A 16106-nucleotide genomic window follows, 5' to 3' on the forward strand; every position below is an offset into this window, starting at 1 on the left:
GGGAGATGTGGGCCGCATGTCATGTGGAAAGCGATGGACGCGATTTACGAAATCTATGGGATCAGTCGGTCTAAATAGAACGTTTCCCATAGATCTATGGGCTTTTTCGCAAAAAAAATTAATTCGAGGATGATTCGTGTAATTTTCCCGCAGCTTGTGTTTGAGCCCAAGCAGTTGGCTCCTCTGCCTTCGGAAAAGAGCAGAAAACATAGGGTTGTTTGGGTTGTGACTATCTTTGCCATATATTGTCACACTTACCTAACTTGAGTTGCTCAAATTGTTAGCCACATTTTGCTTTGCCTAAAGGAATCTTGCCACACTTTTTCTGTTTATGACATGCAGGGTTCACTATTCTTAAAAATATTCTTGCCTTAGTTGTGGCTAGAACCAAACACATACTCCCTCCGTCCCAAAGTAACTATCTCAAGTTTAGTATAATTTTATACTAAAACTAGTATAAAGTTAAGACACATATTTTGGGACAGAGGAAGTACCTAATTTGATGCAATAAGGTAAGTTGTGGCCAAATGTGACAAGGTGCGGCGGCGCCCGCAGCATCGAAGGGAGGGATGCCCCTTCCTCTTTCTTCCGCCCCAAGAAGGCGAGCCGCCTGTTTCCTCCGCCGGTTTGCCCTCCTCCGCCCTCCCCATATAACCGCCCGTCTCAAACCTCAGGCGCATCGCGCACACCAAAAAAAAGTGAAAACCACAGCCTCCCTCCCTCTGATCCGCCGCCCGGCCCGACCAATGGCTCCCAGGAAGTTCTTCGTCGGCGGCAACTGGAAATGCGTAAGCTCTCCCACCCGCCCCGCCCACCACCCGTTTCGTCTCAAGCTTGAAGGTTTTGATCTGTAATAATGGCGTCTCCCGCGGCACTTGCAGAACGGGACCGGAGACGACGTGAAGAAGATCGTCACCGTCCTCAACGAGGCCGAGGTGCCCTCCGAGGACGCCGTCGGTGAGCGCCGCCTGCACTGCGGACCGTTGTTTCCGTCGAGGGCTCTGTTTCCCTTCGGGGTCGGCTCGATTTGGTGTGCTGAGCTGCTGATGTGTTGCAGTGTTTGGTTTTGGATGCAGAGGTGGTGGTGAGCCCGCCGTTCGTGTTCCTGCAGCAGGCCACGGGGCTGCTGCGACCCGACTTCGCCGTCGCCGCGCAGAACTGCTGGGTGCGCAAGGGCGGCGCCTTCACCGGCGAGATCAGGTGAAGCGCCTCTTTTAGCTCTGCCCCCCTTCGCTTCCCCTTTTGTTCGATTCCGCAATGGGGGCGGATGTGGCCGAATCTAAGGGTTTGGGAGCGCCCAAATTTCCACTTTCAGTGTTGCGTATGTCACGTTAGAGTTGCCAGTGAGTAGGTTTACTTCGGGGAAATATAATTTCGTGCTGCTTTCTAGATAAAGTTACACAGTATTGGAACTGTGAATGAGAAAACTTCTCTGTGCGTGCCAAGTCTCTGACGTACGTATGTCATCTTTTCATTGCAGTGCTGAGATGCTGGTGAACCTGCAGGTGCCTTGGGTCATTTTGGGGCACTCTGAGAGGAGAGCACTGTTGAATGAATCAAGTGATGTGAGTGCTTTTTAATTCTACCTTGTTTTTTCAACTAATATTACTTGGTTGATCAGTTGTCTTTGATGTCCAGTTTCTTTGGTTACCAGTAGGTAGGCCGGGAATTTTCGTCAAATTAATTTATATGAAATTCCGTGTTTTATGTTTGGAGAACTACTTGCCAGATGCCAATCCCCTTCCTTTCGAGGCAAAACTAGGCCAGACCAGATGGGTTTTGATTTTATTTTCACCATTTGTCTAACATTGTGAAATTGCATTTAGTCCAGGGAAAATTGGCCCTGACCAATTGATAAAAGTTTTTAACATGAAGCCAGCAAGTTTGTCAAATATAACCAGTTTCTGAACCTTTTTTGCAATTAGTTCTCAATCAAGATGTCTGAACCATTGTTTTCATTTTATTTTGTACTTCATCAGAAGTCCTTTAGTATTGTTTTAGTAACAGCTTTATTATTTCATGACAGTTTGTTGCTGATAAAGTGGCTTACGCACTCGCCCAAGGACTCAAGGTAATTGCTTGCATTGGTGAAACCCTTGAACAGAGAGAAGCAGGGACGACAATGGAAGTCGTTGCTGCTCAGACTAAAGCTATTGCAGGTAACTTTTACTCACTGATATTCAAGGAGATTTTGATACATTGATAACTTCTATCACCAGTTCATGGAAAATGGATATGGTGCTTTGCTTACCATCTGTGTTAAGAATTTTTGTTTTGAGAAATGTGTTGAGACTTCAGAGTATTAATCTAGTATATATGTATGGCCTTAGGCCCATATCATATCTAGGCCTATGAGGCCCATAACTGTTGCATATGTTGTTTTGGTCATGGAATACAGAAATGATTTGGACATTATTCCTAATTATCAAAAAAAAAGATGGCTGATTAATTCCTACTAATGACATATATGCTTCATTGTGCAAATCCTCTTCCATTGTTTTATTACCTTAATATTAAAATAGCCAAAATTGTAATATATATATACAGTATATCCTTGTAACCTCTTCCCTTGAAGATTAGTACAGCATATTAGGCAACAGAATACCTTGATAGAAGTCTGAAAACTATTTGCTGTTTATGTGCGGTATTCATAAATGCTAATGCTGTAGTAAATTAGCACTGGATCTATAACTTGAACTTTTTTTTTTTAGAGAAAAGGCCAGAGCCCGACTTTATAAATAAAGCCACACGGCAGCGTCATGACAACAAACAGGAACGAGACCAGCTAGCGGAACAACTTAAACAGTGCACCGAGCAAATAGTTTGAGACCAGCAAAAAGAGGGAATACAGGCATCCTGCCAAACACGGCGCGCAGGCCGGGAGGGAGAAACCTAAAATCCGCCAACAGCAACACCAAGATTAGACGACGGGATCCTGCCCGGAGATGAGGGATGCCGAAGCCCGAATTTTGTCGATGAGCAGATCCAGGGCATCCCGATCTTCCTCCTTAGTCAATGATCTCCACTGCTGCAATAGCGAACTAGGCTAGGTCATGCAAGCAAACAGATAGTAAACTATACTTCTGAACTTTATTAGTATACCCAAGGAATAAATATTTATTGAATCCATCTATAGCTTAGCTGTACTGTGCATTTTGTGCAATAAATTGAAATGGAGGGATTCTTACCTTTCGTCTGTTTCACTTTTGTTTTCGTCTTATTTTTTCAGAGAAAATATCAGACTGGACAAACGTTGTGCTAACATATGAACCAGTTTGGGCCATTGGAACCGGCAAGGTTGCTTCCCCTGCTCAAGCACAGGAGATATACTGTCTTCAATAAGAGCAATAAGCACTTATTTTCACAGGTTGCTGTTTCTACAAGACATTTTGTTCCAATGGTACTAGGTTCATGATGGTCTGAGGAAGTGGCTCCAAGCTAATGTTGGTCCTGCAGTTGCTGAATCTACCAGGATTATCTATGGAGGTACTACTGCCTGCAATAGATTTACATTCTGCTGCGAAACTGACAGTGAATCATGAACTGAATTTCACTGGAATGCCGATTTCTTCGTACAATATTCCATTCTACCTCGTACTGCTGTAAACTGGACCTCACCCTTTACGTTCTCCTCGAATGTCTTTCCAGGCTCTGTAAATGGGGCAAACTGCAAAGAGCTTGCGGCTCAACCTGATCTTGATGGGTTCCTTGTTGGCGGCGCTTCACTGAAGGTCTTAATCCGTATTCCTAATAAATAATTAACTACACGTGACATTTTATTCAAATGAAGTCAATATAGGACATTATGTCAAAGCTCAATTGGCTAAGGTTATGGATCATGACCTTTACTTTTTTGTATGTTTGTGCAGCCTGAGTTTGTGGACATCATCAAGTCTGCCACCGTGAAGTCTGCTTCTGCTTAGTTGTTTTTGAGATGGACGCAGTTGCTTGTAGGAGTGAAGTCTGCTTATTATCTTTATAAGACTGTTCGACCATCTTGTTCAAATTCGAGTGCACTGTCATGTCGTATTGACCATCTTATCTTTACGGTGATGCATGCTTATGTTTGCTTGTTTTGGCATGGATGTGTATATTCGAAAACTCTGTTACCTGATGCCTTTTCTAAAGTTCTTGCTTAAACCAGGTGAAGTAACATAACTCTTGACGGTACCTTCTCTATATAGTTAGTAGCAACAAGTAGTCGTCTTGTCAGAGAAGAAAAATCAGTAATCCGATGAAGCAGCTTGTGAAGCAGCATCCACGTTTAAATATCTTGCGAGTGTTAGCCTACACGAAACTCGCATGACTTTTCGATTGACATCACTACCTGTTTGAATAGTACACTTTTGCCATTCATTTGAATTTCAATTGCCCCCCGTGTATGTATGTTTGATGCCAACAAATCGCTTTCAGCCGTGCCATCAACCTTACGTAATGACAGCATTCAGGCCGAGGTCAGAGGCAAGTATAAATCAATCAATCTAGAACCTAAAAAACGTGACCATGACCCAGACTTGAGAAACCGGGTCTCCTCCTCATCTCCCGTCGCAGTCCACGAACTAGATTACTTCTTCTTTCCATCTCATCGCGTCGGGATGTTTCATGGACGTCCGTCAGCCAACAATTTCCAAAACGCGCTAGAGTTTGACTTTGGCAGGCATCTAGACTCCCAGCAGATACGCGTCGCTGTCGACCATCATGGTGGCACAAGCCGCAGATGGGAATCCAGAGCGAACCATCCAATCGGCACGATTAATTGTTAGTCCTGAACTGGGACTGGGAGGAATCAAACCATGTTCGTGCTAGCGATGACTAGTTCCACTATGCTGGCGAGTGGCCAACTAACATGACTGGCACCTATAGTTAGCGCCGTTTCCTAGGGAGGAAAACGTTGGTAATAGCCTTGTTTCCAGGAAGACGTCGATCAAAGGTGTAAGAGCAGGGCGCTGCAGACAGAACTACTGGTGCAGAAAAAAGAATGACCAGTTGCGTTGGTGGGATAAAAGAAACGGAGATGGCTCCACCTTCTTTCCGTGTGGGTGTGGGAAGTGAAGGAGAGAGGAAGCGTGGGAAGAGCCGTGAACCGGTCCGGTCCAAACAGGAGCTTTCTCCACCGGCAGGCATCCCTTTCTCACGCTGGCGACCGCTGCAGAGCTTTGACCTGCCTGCCTATGCTCGAGCGGCCAGCCAAGGCAGCGAATGCGTACAAATACATACGGTAGGCAGGTAGGAGGCGGCAGCGGTATCTTGCTTCCAAACGCGACCTCATCAGAGCAAGACCCGGAGGAAACAAGGAGAGGCCAGAGCGGCCTGTCACAAGGCAAAGGACAGAGGAGGTGCTTGTTCAGGTCTCCTGCTAGATCCGGAGGCGATGGGCAGGGGCGTGCTGGAGGTGCATCTCGTCGACGCCAAGGGCCTCTTCGGCAGCGATTTCCTAGGTGAGTACCCCCTCCTTGTCGAATTGTAAGAAGGAACTGGTGGTGTGGTACCTTCTTGGTTTGCTTGGCTTCGATTTGCTCCGCTCTTGCGTTCCATTGTGGGTGGAGACTGATTGATCTTTGTGTTGACCTGTATGTGCGTGCAGGGAAGATCGACCCGTATGTAATCGTGCAATACCGGAGCCAGGAGCGCAAGAGCAGCACCTCCAGAGGTCAGCTCTCTGGTTTTGTTTTCCTCTTCATGATTTTTGTTGCTGCAAATGATGATACTCCTGGTTGGATGTCGGAACGGAGCAACGAACGGCCGTTGACTCTGGCAAAATAGATCCAAGAGCCATCCGTTCCCTGCGAGGCTGTGACTCACCGTGTGCTGTAAAATGATGCAGATGAGGGGAGGAACCCGAGCTGGAACGAGGTGTTCCGGTTCCAGATCAACTCCTCTGCGGCCAACGGGCAGCACAAGCTCTTCCTCCGGATCATGGACCACGACAACTTCTCCAGCGACGACTTCCTCGGCCAAGCGACGTGAGTGCTCCTCACCTCCTAGTTGTGTAGGATCTTCATGAAAATAATTATGATTTTTTCTTCTTTCTGTAATGACTTTTTGAATCATAAGGCTAGAATTGTCAAATTCCTATGTGGAATGCAACACTATGCACCCCATCATGAGCTCATACCTGTAATTTATTTTCATTTCAACAAGTCAAATGCAGTCACTTTCTATCTCTTTCAACTCTCTTTCATCATTCTTATAAGGGAAACACTTGAATTTTTTTTTCATATTTTCCGAGATCCGGCACATTGTTGTTGTGTTTTTTCTTAGTTCCTAGTTCATGCTATCTAAACCTCGAAACCATCTGCGATGCAGGATCAACGTGACCGATCTGATCAGCACCGGCATGGAGAGCGGCGCGTCGCAGCTGAACGCGGCAAAGTACAGCGTTGTGTCCGCTGATAACTCATACCACGGCGAGATCAGAGTAGGCCTCACGTTCACCGCCACCAAGGTAAAGACTAAAGACTAAGAGAAGAGATGCAAGCATGATTTCGTACGGTGACTGGCCTCCATTGATTTCTCGTGACTCACCCTCGATGCCCATTTCCAGGTTGAAGAAGACGGAGGGCAGGTCGGAGGCTGGACGCACAGCTCTCGCGAGTAGAGCATGTAACGTCCTTGCCCTTCGCTCGTAGCTTTAGTGTTGGATGCTATGATGTCCGTGACTGAATGATGTGATTCCAAGTGTATGTACGTTGCACCTGTAGTAGCTTTTTAGAAGATGTATATGTACTAGTAGCCAGAAGTCAGAACTCGTAGCAGGCTAGAGGCGTCAATTCCGTTAATTAATTGTCGATTTGTGGTTCTTATTTTAGGGGGAATTGTGATTCTGGATGCGAACAACAGAAACTTTACCGTCGCTGAATGCTTGCTGGTGCCTTGATGGACAGATAGCTTGTTTTACTCATTCTGGTTTTGTCTAGTGCATGGCTTTCATTCATCCCTTGGAGGCTTGGAGCAGCCTTCGTCTGCTCGATCGACGCTACTCCTCCACAGAACGGAGGTGATCGGAGAAAGAAAGGTGGCGTTGCTAGTCACGACTCCGGGACAGGCGGACAGCAAGGTCGCCTGTTCGACAAAAAGAATGGCAAATTACCAGACTGAAACTGCGGGGCCGAACGGGCCGCGGGACGCCATGCCGTTGGGACCGAGCCGAGCACGAATGACGCATGCGCGGAGCTGCCGCCAATATATCTGGAGGTGCGGCGGGCGTGACGCACTGTCACACCTCCGGGGCCAAGCAGTGATGTGCCTGACGAAACTGATGATGTTGCTGTGATGTCGAAGGGAACGGGGGAAGCGGAAAAAAAGGAAAGGCGTCAGCGCCGTAGAAGGGTCGGAGCAATAGCCGATCCAGCCGGGCGCTTCAAACCGGCGCCAAACATGGCCAAATTTCGTGTTTTGACCCATTTCGGATAGAAATTCAGGATCTGACCCCGGTTTGAATTTTTTGGGGGATTTGACCCTTTTGCCTATCTCCAGGGCCTTTGGTAATTTGCCCTGACGGTAGGCTGTATAACCCTACCGCCAGAGGCCCTAGCGGTAGGCTCCGGGCAGTTATTTCCCCGAGACCCCCCTCCCCCTCCCCCCCCCCCCCCCCCCCCGTCAGTAGTTTCCTTTTTCTCCCCCAAGTCGCCCCTCTTTCCCTCTCTCATCTCCTCCACTCCCCCCCTCGGATCTTCACCGATTCTTCACTGTTTTGGCGGATCAAGATGGCCCCAAAGAGAGAATCGTAAGCTCCTCCGATCCCTCCAATTAGTTTTTGCAAACTTGCTTTCGTTTCGACGCATTATTTGCTTCAAATCCCTCACTTTTTTGAACTTAGATTGGATTTTTTTTGCCTAAAATTGTTTTAGCTTGATTCTAGTTCTAATTCTTAGTTCTTTACTAAGTAGTGGTAATGAATATGAACTCTAATCAATAGTTCATATGTTAGTGTGAAGATGAACCCTAGTTCCTAATATTTTTTATTAAAAAAATTATGATGTAATGCATGTGGGAGGAATTGATTGTAGGGTGATGATGCATGTTGATATGATGATATGAAGATGTTGGAGGATTTTCTTTGTTTACAAATATGATGATACGATGCATGTTGGAGGATTTTTTTGTTTAAAAATATGATGATATGATGCATGTTGGACTGATGATGCATGTTGATATGATGATATGAAGATGTTGTTTGGAGATAATACATTGAAGATTATTGTTGGATGATTTTTTTTGTGATATGATGCATGTTGATATGATTAAAGAGGGGAAGGAATTTTTTTATATGAGTAATGTTGATATGATTTGATCCATCATGGTGACATGATGCATGGTGATATGATGCATGGTGATATGATTTGATTTTTTTTGTGATATGATGCATGGTGATATGATTTTGATATGATGTGCTTACGATGTTTTTGTCCACGCAGCTCTGACAGCTCTGATTGACCGGTGGCGACCGGAGACCCATTCTTTCCATCTCCCATGCGAGGAGATGACGGTGACCCTCGAGGATTGGTCGATGATTACTGCAATGCCGCTCGATGGTCATGGACTGACCGGGCGAGTGGAGAGGACCAACTGGCAGGAGAGGGTTACCACCCTCATCGGCGGCTGCGCCGATGCTAAGGGTAACCGTACATCCGGTGTGCCGTTGTCATGGCTCTTGGAGCACCGGAAGACATGCCCCGAAGACGCCGATGAGACGACTGTGGAGTGGTACGCGAGGGCCTACCTATGGTATCTTCTCACGGAGGTCGTGTTTCCAGACGCATCCGGGAACTCTGTCAACTGGTACTATCTGTTATTCCTAGCCGACTGGGATGCAGGGTACAGTTGGGGGACCGCGTCTCTCGCCTACCTATACCGTTCGGTAAGAGATTATCTAATTGCCTACCTACGAAAGTATGTCCATGCCATTTTGTTATATCTCACTCTCATTTGATTTTTTGCAGCTTGACGACGCAACGCAGAGGACGGGAGACAAGTCCAATATGGGTGGCTTTGTCTGGGCCTTCTCCATTTGGATGTGGGAGCAGCTGCCGGTGGGGCGTCCTGAGAAGCTGCCAAGACGCCCATAGGGTGCCTATAGCAAAGACGGCGACGAGGCTCGACACCCCACCATAGCTTACGAGTGGGACATTTTCAAACTCTACATGAGCCTAAATAAGACTTCGTACAAGACCTACACCAATGAGTTGGACGCTTTGACGCATTCGTAGGTATATGAACTCGCTAAACACATTTCTCTTTGATTCCACTTTTGACCGAGAGTGGCAACTTACCACCGTATATGTAATAGGTAACCTGGTGGCCATATCATGACCGAGAGTGGGACTTTGATTTGAACGTGATGTGCGATGAGGAGCATGGTCTCTGGCGGTGCATCGTGCCCATGATCTGTGTGTACGCCGTCGAGTGGCACTTGCCACAACGTGTGGCCACGCAGTTTGGGATTTTTCAACATACCCCACCGGGCCAGTCCACCGATACCGGCGGCCACGCGCTCCACTTGTGAGTGCCCGCACTTGTTCTTCGTGCCCATGAATTCATTGCGTTCGACTTTGTTATGATCTTTCTTGTTGCTAATGCCTTGCAGGATGAGTGGGCAGAAGAATCAGTCGATCACAGACTGGGGAGAGCATCATAAAAAACATGTGACGGAGTGGAACCGATGGAGGTACCGGAAAGACGGGGAGAGGAGGGTGACTGACTGGGATGCTTACCTGAACCGACACATGAAGTGATACGATGATGGCCAGAAGCATCGTCTTTGTCTCAGGCCTCGATGGACGGTGGAAGACATCGCGGAGCTGGATAAGGATGACCCCGAGGAAGAGGCCTACCAGAACGGCATCCGAGACATGCACAGTGGATTTAGGGCGTTTGCCCCCCTTATCAACAGAGTGGTAAGTTTGAACCAAGAGGTTATATTTAAATTATTGTATTCGTCAACGTGACTGACTTATGCCGTTGCAGTCTGGTGAGCTGAACAGATGCATCTTTGATGCCTCAGATGCACTAGGTGATGCCCCCGGGACCGTCCAATCTGAGAACAAAATGAGGGGGACAATGAAGGTACAATTTCAGCCTCCTCGGAACAGATGCATCTCTTCTTCACTTGAAATCATAAACATGATACTTATTATGCCCTTGTTTCATTGTGAGTGCAGAAGTTCGTGAAGCGTTGTCGCATGCTGGTAGGGCTGCTTGGGTGTGCTGGAGCTGGGTCGGTTGAAGCTTATCAGCCTGTAGCCATACAGGGTCACATCGCCTCATTGAGCCATGCTCCCTCGTCGTCTAGGTTGGTTGAGGATGAGGAGGAGGAGGAAGAGGAGGAGGAGGAGGCCACATATGAAGAAATGGAGGAGGAGGGGGATGAGAGCAATGGGGAGGATGAGTACGATGAAGATTATGGACCTCCAACAACTCAATCATCTCAAGCATCTCAGCTGCCGCCGAAGAGGAATCCGAAGAAGAAGGATTTGCTGAGTCCGGACCCTTTCCAAAGACCGGTTCCTCGACGGCCCAAGAAGAAGACTGAAGAGCTTCGTTCAAAGAGTAACGAGGACCGTACCTCCAAGAGAGGAAGGAGCAAGTGATTATGCTCTTCGATAGTTGGCTCTTGTAGTTGGGTTGTCTATGTGTTTGCTATCTGGTTGAACTTCGTTTGGTTGAACTTGTCTAGTGGTTGTGAAACTACGTGGAACTATGTGTTTCCTATTTGTGGATCTATGTGTTTGCTATTTGTGAAACTATGTGGAACTCCGTTTACTAATTAGTTGAAGTTCGTTTGAAATGTTCTATGCACTTCAAGTTTTGTTAATGTGTATGTGATGCCCAAGTTTAATTGTTTAAGATCTGTGTCATTTTTGTGAAACTTGTTGTGATATTGCTGTCATATTGAATTTGAAAAGAAGCAAGCAAATCAACTTAAACCAATAAAGCACAGGACCCTACCGCCAGGGCCTCTGGTGGTAGGGTCACACAGCCTACCGCCGCCCCCGTGGCGGTAGGGTGAACCTACCGCCAGGGCCCCTGCATATTTCGTTACAGTAGGTTTGCACGGCAAAACCAAGCCACACCCTAGCGCCAGGGGCCCTGGCGGCAGGGTTAGACATCCTACCGCCAGGTGGGGCGGCGGTAGGATACTTATCCACGTCAGCACAGGCAAACGGCCGCCGTCCCCCTCCGTCGCACCCTACCGCCAGGGCTCCTAGCAGTAGGCTGTATAACCCTACCGCCAGAGGCCCTAGCGGCATGCAAAAGGGTCAAATCCCATAAAAATTTCAAACCGGGGTCAGATCCTGAATTTCTATCGGAAAAGGGTCAAAACACGAAATTTTGCCGCCAAACGTTCAGATTGTCTTGCATCCCTCATATCCAGTTCAAATTTGAGACAGACATGGGGGGCCTATGCTCGTCCGGGCTCGTCTGTCACGTCAGTCCGGCACATGTCGTCCCACCCCGACACCGCTTTGTCCACACTAAATTCCCACATGAAGCAAACCCTAACTCACTTTACTCTCGCTCCACCTCTGTCTCTTCTGCTCCCAATCCCCATTCGATCTCCTCCTCTCCGTCTACCATGCATGTCCAGCTCCGACAAAGACGGAGGTGACAGACCCAGCGACGATTGGGATGCCTTCTTCCACGATGTGGAGAACGACGATGATGAGATGGCCCTTTGCACGCACTGCAGTGCTCACGGGTGGACACATGCGGTAGCTCCGGCTCTGAGCAGGCCCGTCACGCACCAGACACATCTCTGTGTGATGCACCTGCTCTATGCTGATCGCCTGCCGCCCTCCTAACCCTTCAGTTGCTGCTGCTCAAGGGTAGCAGTGGACGTTAGTGCCTGTTCTACCGGACCATGGACCCGCACGCCCGAATCCGAGGGGCATGCCACCTGCCGCGAGAAGCAGCGAGCTAGGGAGAGGGCAGCGGAGGAGGCGATCGCACAGTCCTCCCGCCGCTGTCGTGAGTAGCTAGTGGTGCCCCATGAGGACGAGGGCTCCTCGCCTGGGTCTACGGCCGCTCACTTACGACAGTGGAGAGGGACGCCCGCCGGCTCCGTCAGAAAAATGTGAAGGTGCTCCGGCTAGGTCTGGAGCAGTCAGCGTGCAAGGCGGTGGAGAGGGCGGCAGAGGCCGCGAGAACGACGATGCTCAAGAGGCAGCAGGACCGCACAGTCCGGAGGATGGTCGGCTTCATCAACTCCTCCTCCTCCTCCTCCAACATCACTAACGACACCAATGACCCACCTCCTATCGCTGACGCCTACCCGGATGCCTATAGTTTCAGTGATGACTGTAAGGGCAAAGGGTCTGCGAAGAAGTGGTGAAGAAGCTCGACCCTCTCTCCGTGTTTATTTATGTTTTTATTAATATTATGTCCATCGGCTGAACTTGTGGTGCTCTTTTGGTTGATGACTACATGGATTATGTGTATTTCTATGTTCGTTTGCTATCGATTTCTATGTCCGCTCGTTGAATGTCCGTCTGTTTCGTTGATGATCTACGTAGTTTAGTTTCATGATGTATACTTAGTATAGATATAGGGTCACATATATGAGATACATGACTGTGGATGTGGCGATTTGAGGATTGACGTGTCACTGTCTGTAGACATGTCCGGGTGCGTCCGCGGACATATAGGGTGTCGGGTGTGTAATGTATGGTTGTAGCTAGATGCTCCTAGGTGTCTGGTGCCGGTGGCAACTGGGTTGGCAAATACATATTACTTTTGACAAGGGGTTTGGTAATTTTGTACCTAGTAGTTCTGCAGTGGTATCCTGAATGACTCCCACGTCACCCCCATCGGCGACATGGGAGCCCCTCCCTTGGCTCACTCCCACGTCGCCGCGGGAGAGGTGGCAGGCAACACCGCACCTGGCCCTGGGATGGTGGCAGCGGGGTGATTTTCGACTCCCCTGCATGTTGCCCCTCCCCCTCCTCCCTCCACCGAGATCCGCTCTCACGTGGTGTGGGTGCCTCACAGTTACTGCCCCCACCTTCTAGCCTGGTAGGCACCGTGGCCTGGCTTTGGCCATGGATGCTCTCCTCTATGACCTTCCCCCTCCCTGCATGTGGATGAAGTCATGACTCTGCTGGTGTGGATGTGTGTCCACCCTCCACCCCTTCCTCAAGCTATAGTTATGGCGTCAATGGAGGTGTCCAAGGGTTGCTTCGGTGGTTGTCCGGTGGCAACTATCTCTTGGAGCACGTTGACTAGGAGGCACGGCAGGCGCACATGTTCCCCTTGGTGTCCTGCTCCCCCTCGCAAGTGTGCTCCAGCTCCAGCGACCATGGACCTGCGCCTCTACTATCTCCATGGTCGGCCCGCGCCCACGTTGGCGTGGCTTTGGCCCTGGCGTGCCCTAGGAGCTACATCTCCTTCCAGTTCCTTTAGCTTGTCGACATGCCGGCAACTCTGGCCCTGGCGGCCCAGATCTGCGTTCCTCTCCAGATTCGGACTCATATCCCAGGAGCTGCGTCACTGACCTCCCATGCATCCCCTGCGTCCTTTCTCTCCCCACCCAACCCCATCCACCTATGTGCCTCGCATGTTCTCCCGCTAGATATGTAGTTGCGCATCCGATAGTGGATGATGTCTCCTTTGACAGTGGACATTGCTCCCCTTCATGCAATGGTGGTTCCGGCCTGTGTCTCGACTTCCTCTTCTCCGAAGTCTACCCCGGTGGCTTGGATTGGTCAGACTAAGGCCAGGGCGAAATCCCTGGTCGACTTGCCGTTGCTGGCAGCAGCCACACCTGCAGGTGTCATACCCTTTACTAGAGGCGTTGCCATGGCCTTCATATGTGCCCCCTTCGAGCATGAGGGGAAATCCTAGGTCCGATTATTCAAACTAGACAGCGACGATGTCTCGACGTAGCTCCTCTTCGTGAAGGCATTGTCTTGTTCGCTCATGGCGTCCTCGTTGATGGAATTGGAGACGTTGGTTATGTTGGTTTGGTTTGGGTTGCTTCTTAGGGATAGGCGAGGTGTTGGCCAAGCATTCCATGTTATTTCCTCTGATTTGGCCAAGCATCCCATGTATTTCTACTCCGGGCACCATGTCCACACCTTCTTGTGTTCATGTCATGTGTTGTACCATCCCTGGTGCTCACTCTTTCTTCTTCTATCAATGGAAAGATACACAAGCTTTGCATATTCAAGAAACAAAGGTTTTGTACCTGTCCTGATGATATAGCCCATGCCATAAATATGAGATTCCCCGCAGGTGAAAGCTCTACCCCACTGCTTCCAGAGCCGGCAATGTCAGTGCCCCAGGATGATGTTTCTTTCTCGTAGGCATCCTCTTGGAGATCCATATCTCTCTTAAACTGGATGCATGTTTCTTGGGTGAAAGCCTTGGATCCGGCTTGCCAAAACGCATGATAGTGACGTGTCTCACGTCGCTACATCCATGGAGGGGAAATAGCAGGTTCTTGTGCGGGAGCCTTCCTCCCATGCTCTACAACATGCTCCTAGGGAATCTGAGGAGCTCTCGCAAATTTGTGAAAACCCCTAAAATTCATGTAATTACGCGCATATACAGAAACTACGTCCATAATTTTCTGATTTTAGATCCACCCGGTGGTCATATCATGGGAGCACCTTATATTTCATCTCCTTGGAGCATCATCTTAGTAGAAATCCATCTGTTCATGCATTACTTTGTGCTAGATCCGTGTGACATCGTGGTTGGCAGAAGGCCACGTAGCGATTGTGTGGTGGCCTGTGTGGCAATGATGGTGGTGATGTGCGATGTTTCGATCGCGGCAAATGCTTTGTAGTCATCTCTATGGCACGTACGACAGGTCCTAGCGCTCTGTCTTGTTGTGTCAAGGTATACTCAAAGTTATCATGGTGTTGCCTAGGTCATGAAACTAACGTTATGACAAACAGATGGATAGCAACAGATTAGACTGATGTAAGCTTTGCCCATCTTTTCTTCGGATCTCATCATCAAAATCGATATGTCGCTTTTGTTTGCATATGTTGTGGGTAGATTGTATGGGCTCTTTGCATCCGTCGATGCGTCAAGTTTTTGTTTTCGTGATTGTGCTAGTTGGTGATGTCCTTGATTTAACTTAGGTGGAATATGTATGGTTGTAACTGTGGTTTGAGCCTAGTTTTTCAGGATTAATCAAACATCATTCTTCCAAATTAATGAATAGGCAAAGGTGCAAAGCTTTTGCCTCATTTCAATGATAAATGATCATGGGCATATGAAGGAAATATGCCCTAGAGGCAATAATAAAGCTGTTAATTTATATTTCCTTATTCATGATAAAGGTTTATTATTCATGCTAGAATTGTATTGATCAGTGTCGGTGTCAAAACCGGCAGATCTCGGGTAAGGGGGCCCAAGCTGTGCGTCTAAGGATCAATGGTAATAATGGACAATGGGACACAATGTTTACCCAGGTTCGGGCCCTCTTAAAGGAGGTAAAACCCTACGTCCTGCTTGATTGTATTCAATGAGTATAGGGGGTACAAGAGTTGATCTACCTCGAGATCGTAATGGCTAAACCCTAGATGTCTAGCCTATGAATATTCTGATTGCCCCTGTGGACTAAACCCTTCAGTTTATATAGACACCGAAGGGACCTAGGGTTGTACAGAGCCGGTATACAAGGAAGGGAAATAGAATATTCGAACACCAATCTTGCCATCCACGCATATAGGAGTCCTACCCAGACACGGGGGATGATCTTCTGCTTTATCTTCACGACCCATCAGTCCGACCCATATAGAATAGACCGAACACCCGAGGACCCCCTAATCAAGGACTCCCTCAGTAGCCCCTGAACCGGTCTTCAATGACGATGTGTTCGGCACGCGGATTGTCTTCGACATTGCAAGGCGGGTTCCTTCCCTTGAATATCATACGCCAGCTCCCCTTACAAAGGAACTATGTCCGACTCTGCATAGTTAATACAACCTTTAGCCACGAAGGCAATATCTCAAAACAGGCACATTGCCTTTACTGACAACTTTTTTCGGCGAAGCGTCACACTTGACCCTTCAGCATTTCAAACCATTTTCACACCTCTCGTTTCGTGTTTCGAGGTCGAGCCTCCATTGGCACATATTGTCAAAACAGAGATCGTG

The 16106-nt window shown here is 48.3% G+C and overlaps 2 protein-coding genes across 3 annotated transcripts; both read left to right on the forward strand.

Annotated features, from left to right (window-relative positions):
* Positions 1 to 550: 550 nt before the first annotated feature.
* Positions 551 to 4063, forward strand: LOC123071379 (triosephosphate isomerase, cytosolic). Of its 2 annotated transcripts, none has more exons than XM_044494923.1 (9): positions 551 to 788; positions 882 to 957; positions 1077 to 1200; positions 1481 to 1565; positions 2027 to 2159; positions 3230 to 3322; positions 3406 to 3486; positions 3649 to 3731; positions 3870 to 4063. In XM_044494923.1, the coding sequence occupies exons 1-9, from the start codon at positions 570 to 572 to the stop codon at positions 3921 to 3923; spliced, it is 948 nt and encodes a 315-aa protein (XP_044350858.1). In that variant the 5' UTR covers positions 551 to 569; the 3' UTR covers positions 3924 to 4063. The 2 variants fall into 2 exon arrangements, with proteins under 2 accessions (XP_044350858.1, XP_044350857.1); XM_044494922.1 differs by having other exon boundaries at positions 560 to 788; positions 3230 to 3297; positions 3408 to 3486.
* A 991-nt stretch (positions 4064 to 5054) lies between these two features.
* LOC123071380 (elicitor-responsive protein 1) lies at positions 5055 to 6859 on the forward strand. Its single transcript, XM_044494924.1, has 5 exons — positions 5055 to 5438; positions 5585 to 5650; positions 5825 to 5963; positions 6307 to 6445; positions 6545 to 6859. Exons 1-5 carry the CDS (start codon positions 5372 to 5374, stop codon positions 6596 to 6598), a joined length of 465 nt encoding a protein of 154 aa, XP_044350859.1. The 5' UTR covers positions 5055 to 5371; the 3' UTR covers positions 6599 to 6859.
* Positions 6860 to 16106: the final 9247 nt, after the last annotated feature.

The sequence above is a fragment of the Triticum aestivum genome, chromosome 3B (assembly GCF_018294505.1).
Source record: "Triticum aestivum cultivar Chinese Spring chromosome 3B, IWGSC CS RefSeq v2.1, whole genome shotgun sequence".
Classification (NCBI taxonomy): Eukaryota; Viridiplantae; Streptophyta; class Magnoliopsida; order Poales; family Poaceae; genus Triticum; species Triticum aestivum.

Excerpts from the sequence above, each read along its gene's own strand:
- LOC123071379 (XM_044494923.1), top strand. The coding sequence starts at position 570 with ATGCCCCTTCCTCTTTCTTCCGCCCCAAGAAGGCGAGCCGCCTGTTTC. Across the intron at positions 958-1,076 it reads GCCCTCCGAGGACGCCGTCG|AGGTGGTGGTGAGCCCGCCG; the intron begins GTGAGCGCCGCC and ends TTTTGGATGCAG. Across the intron at positions 3,487-3,648 it reads TACCAGGATTATCTATGGAG|GCTCTGTAAATGGGGCAAAC; the intron begins GTACTACTGCCT and ends ATGTCTTTCCAG.
- LOC123071380 (XM_044494924.1), top strand. The coding sequence starts at position 5,372 with ATGGGCAGGGGCGTGCTGGAGGTGCATCTCGTCGACGCCAAGGGCCTC. Across the intron at positions 5,964-6,306 it reads GACTTCCTCGGCCAAGCGAC|GATCAACGTGACCGATCTGA; the intron begins GTGAGTGCTCCT and ends TCTGCGATGCAG. Across the intron at positions 6,446-6,544 it reads TCACGTTCACCGCCACCAAG|GTTGAAGAAGACGGAGGGCA; the intron begins GTAAAGACTAAA and ends GCCCATTTCCAG.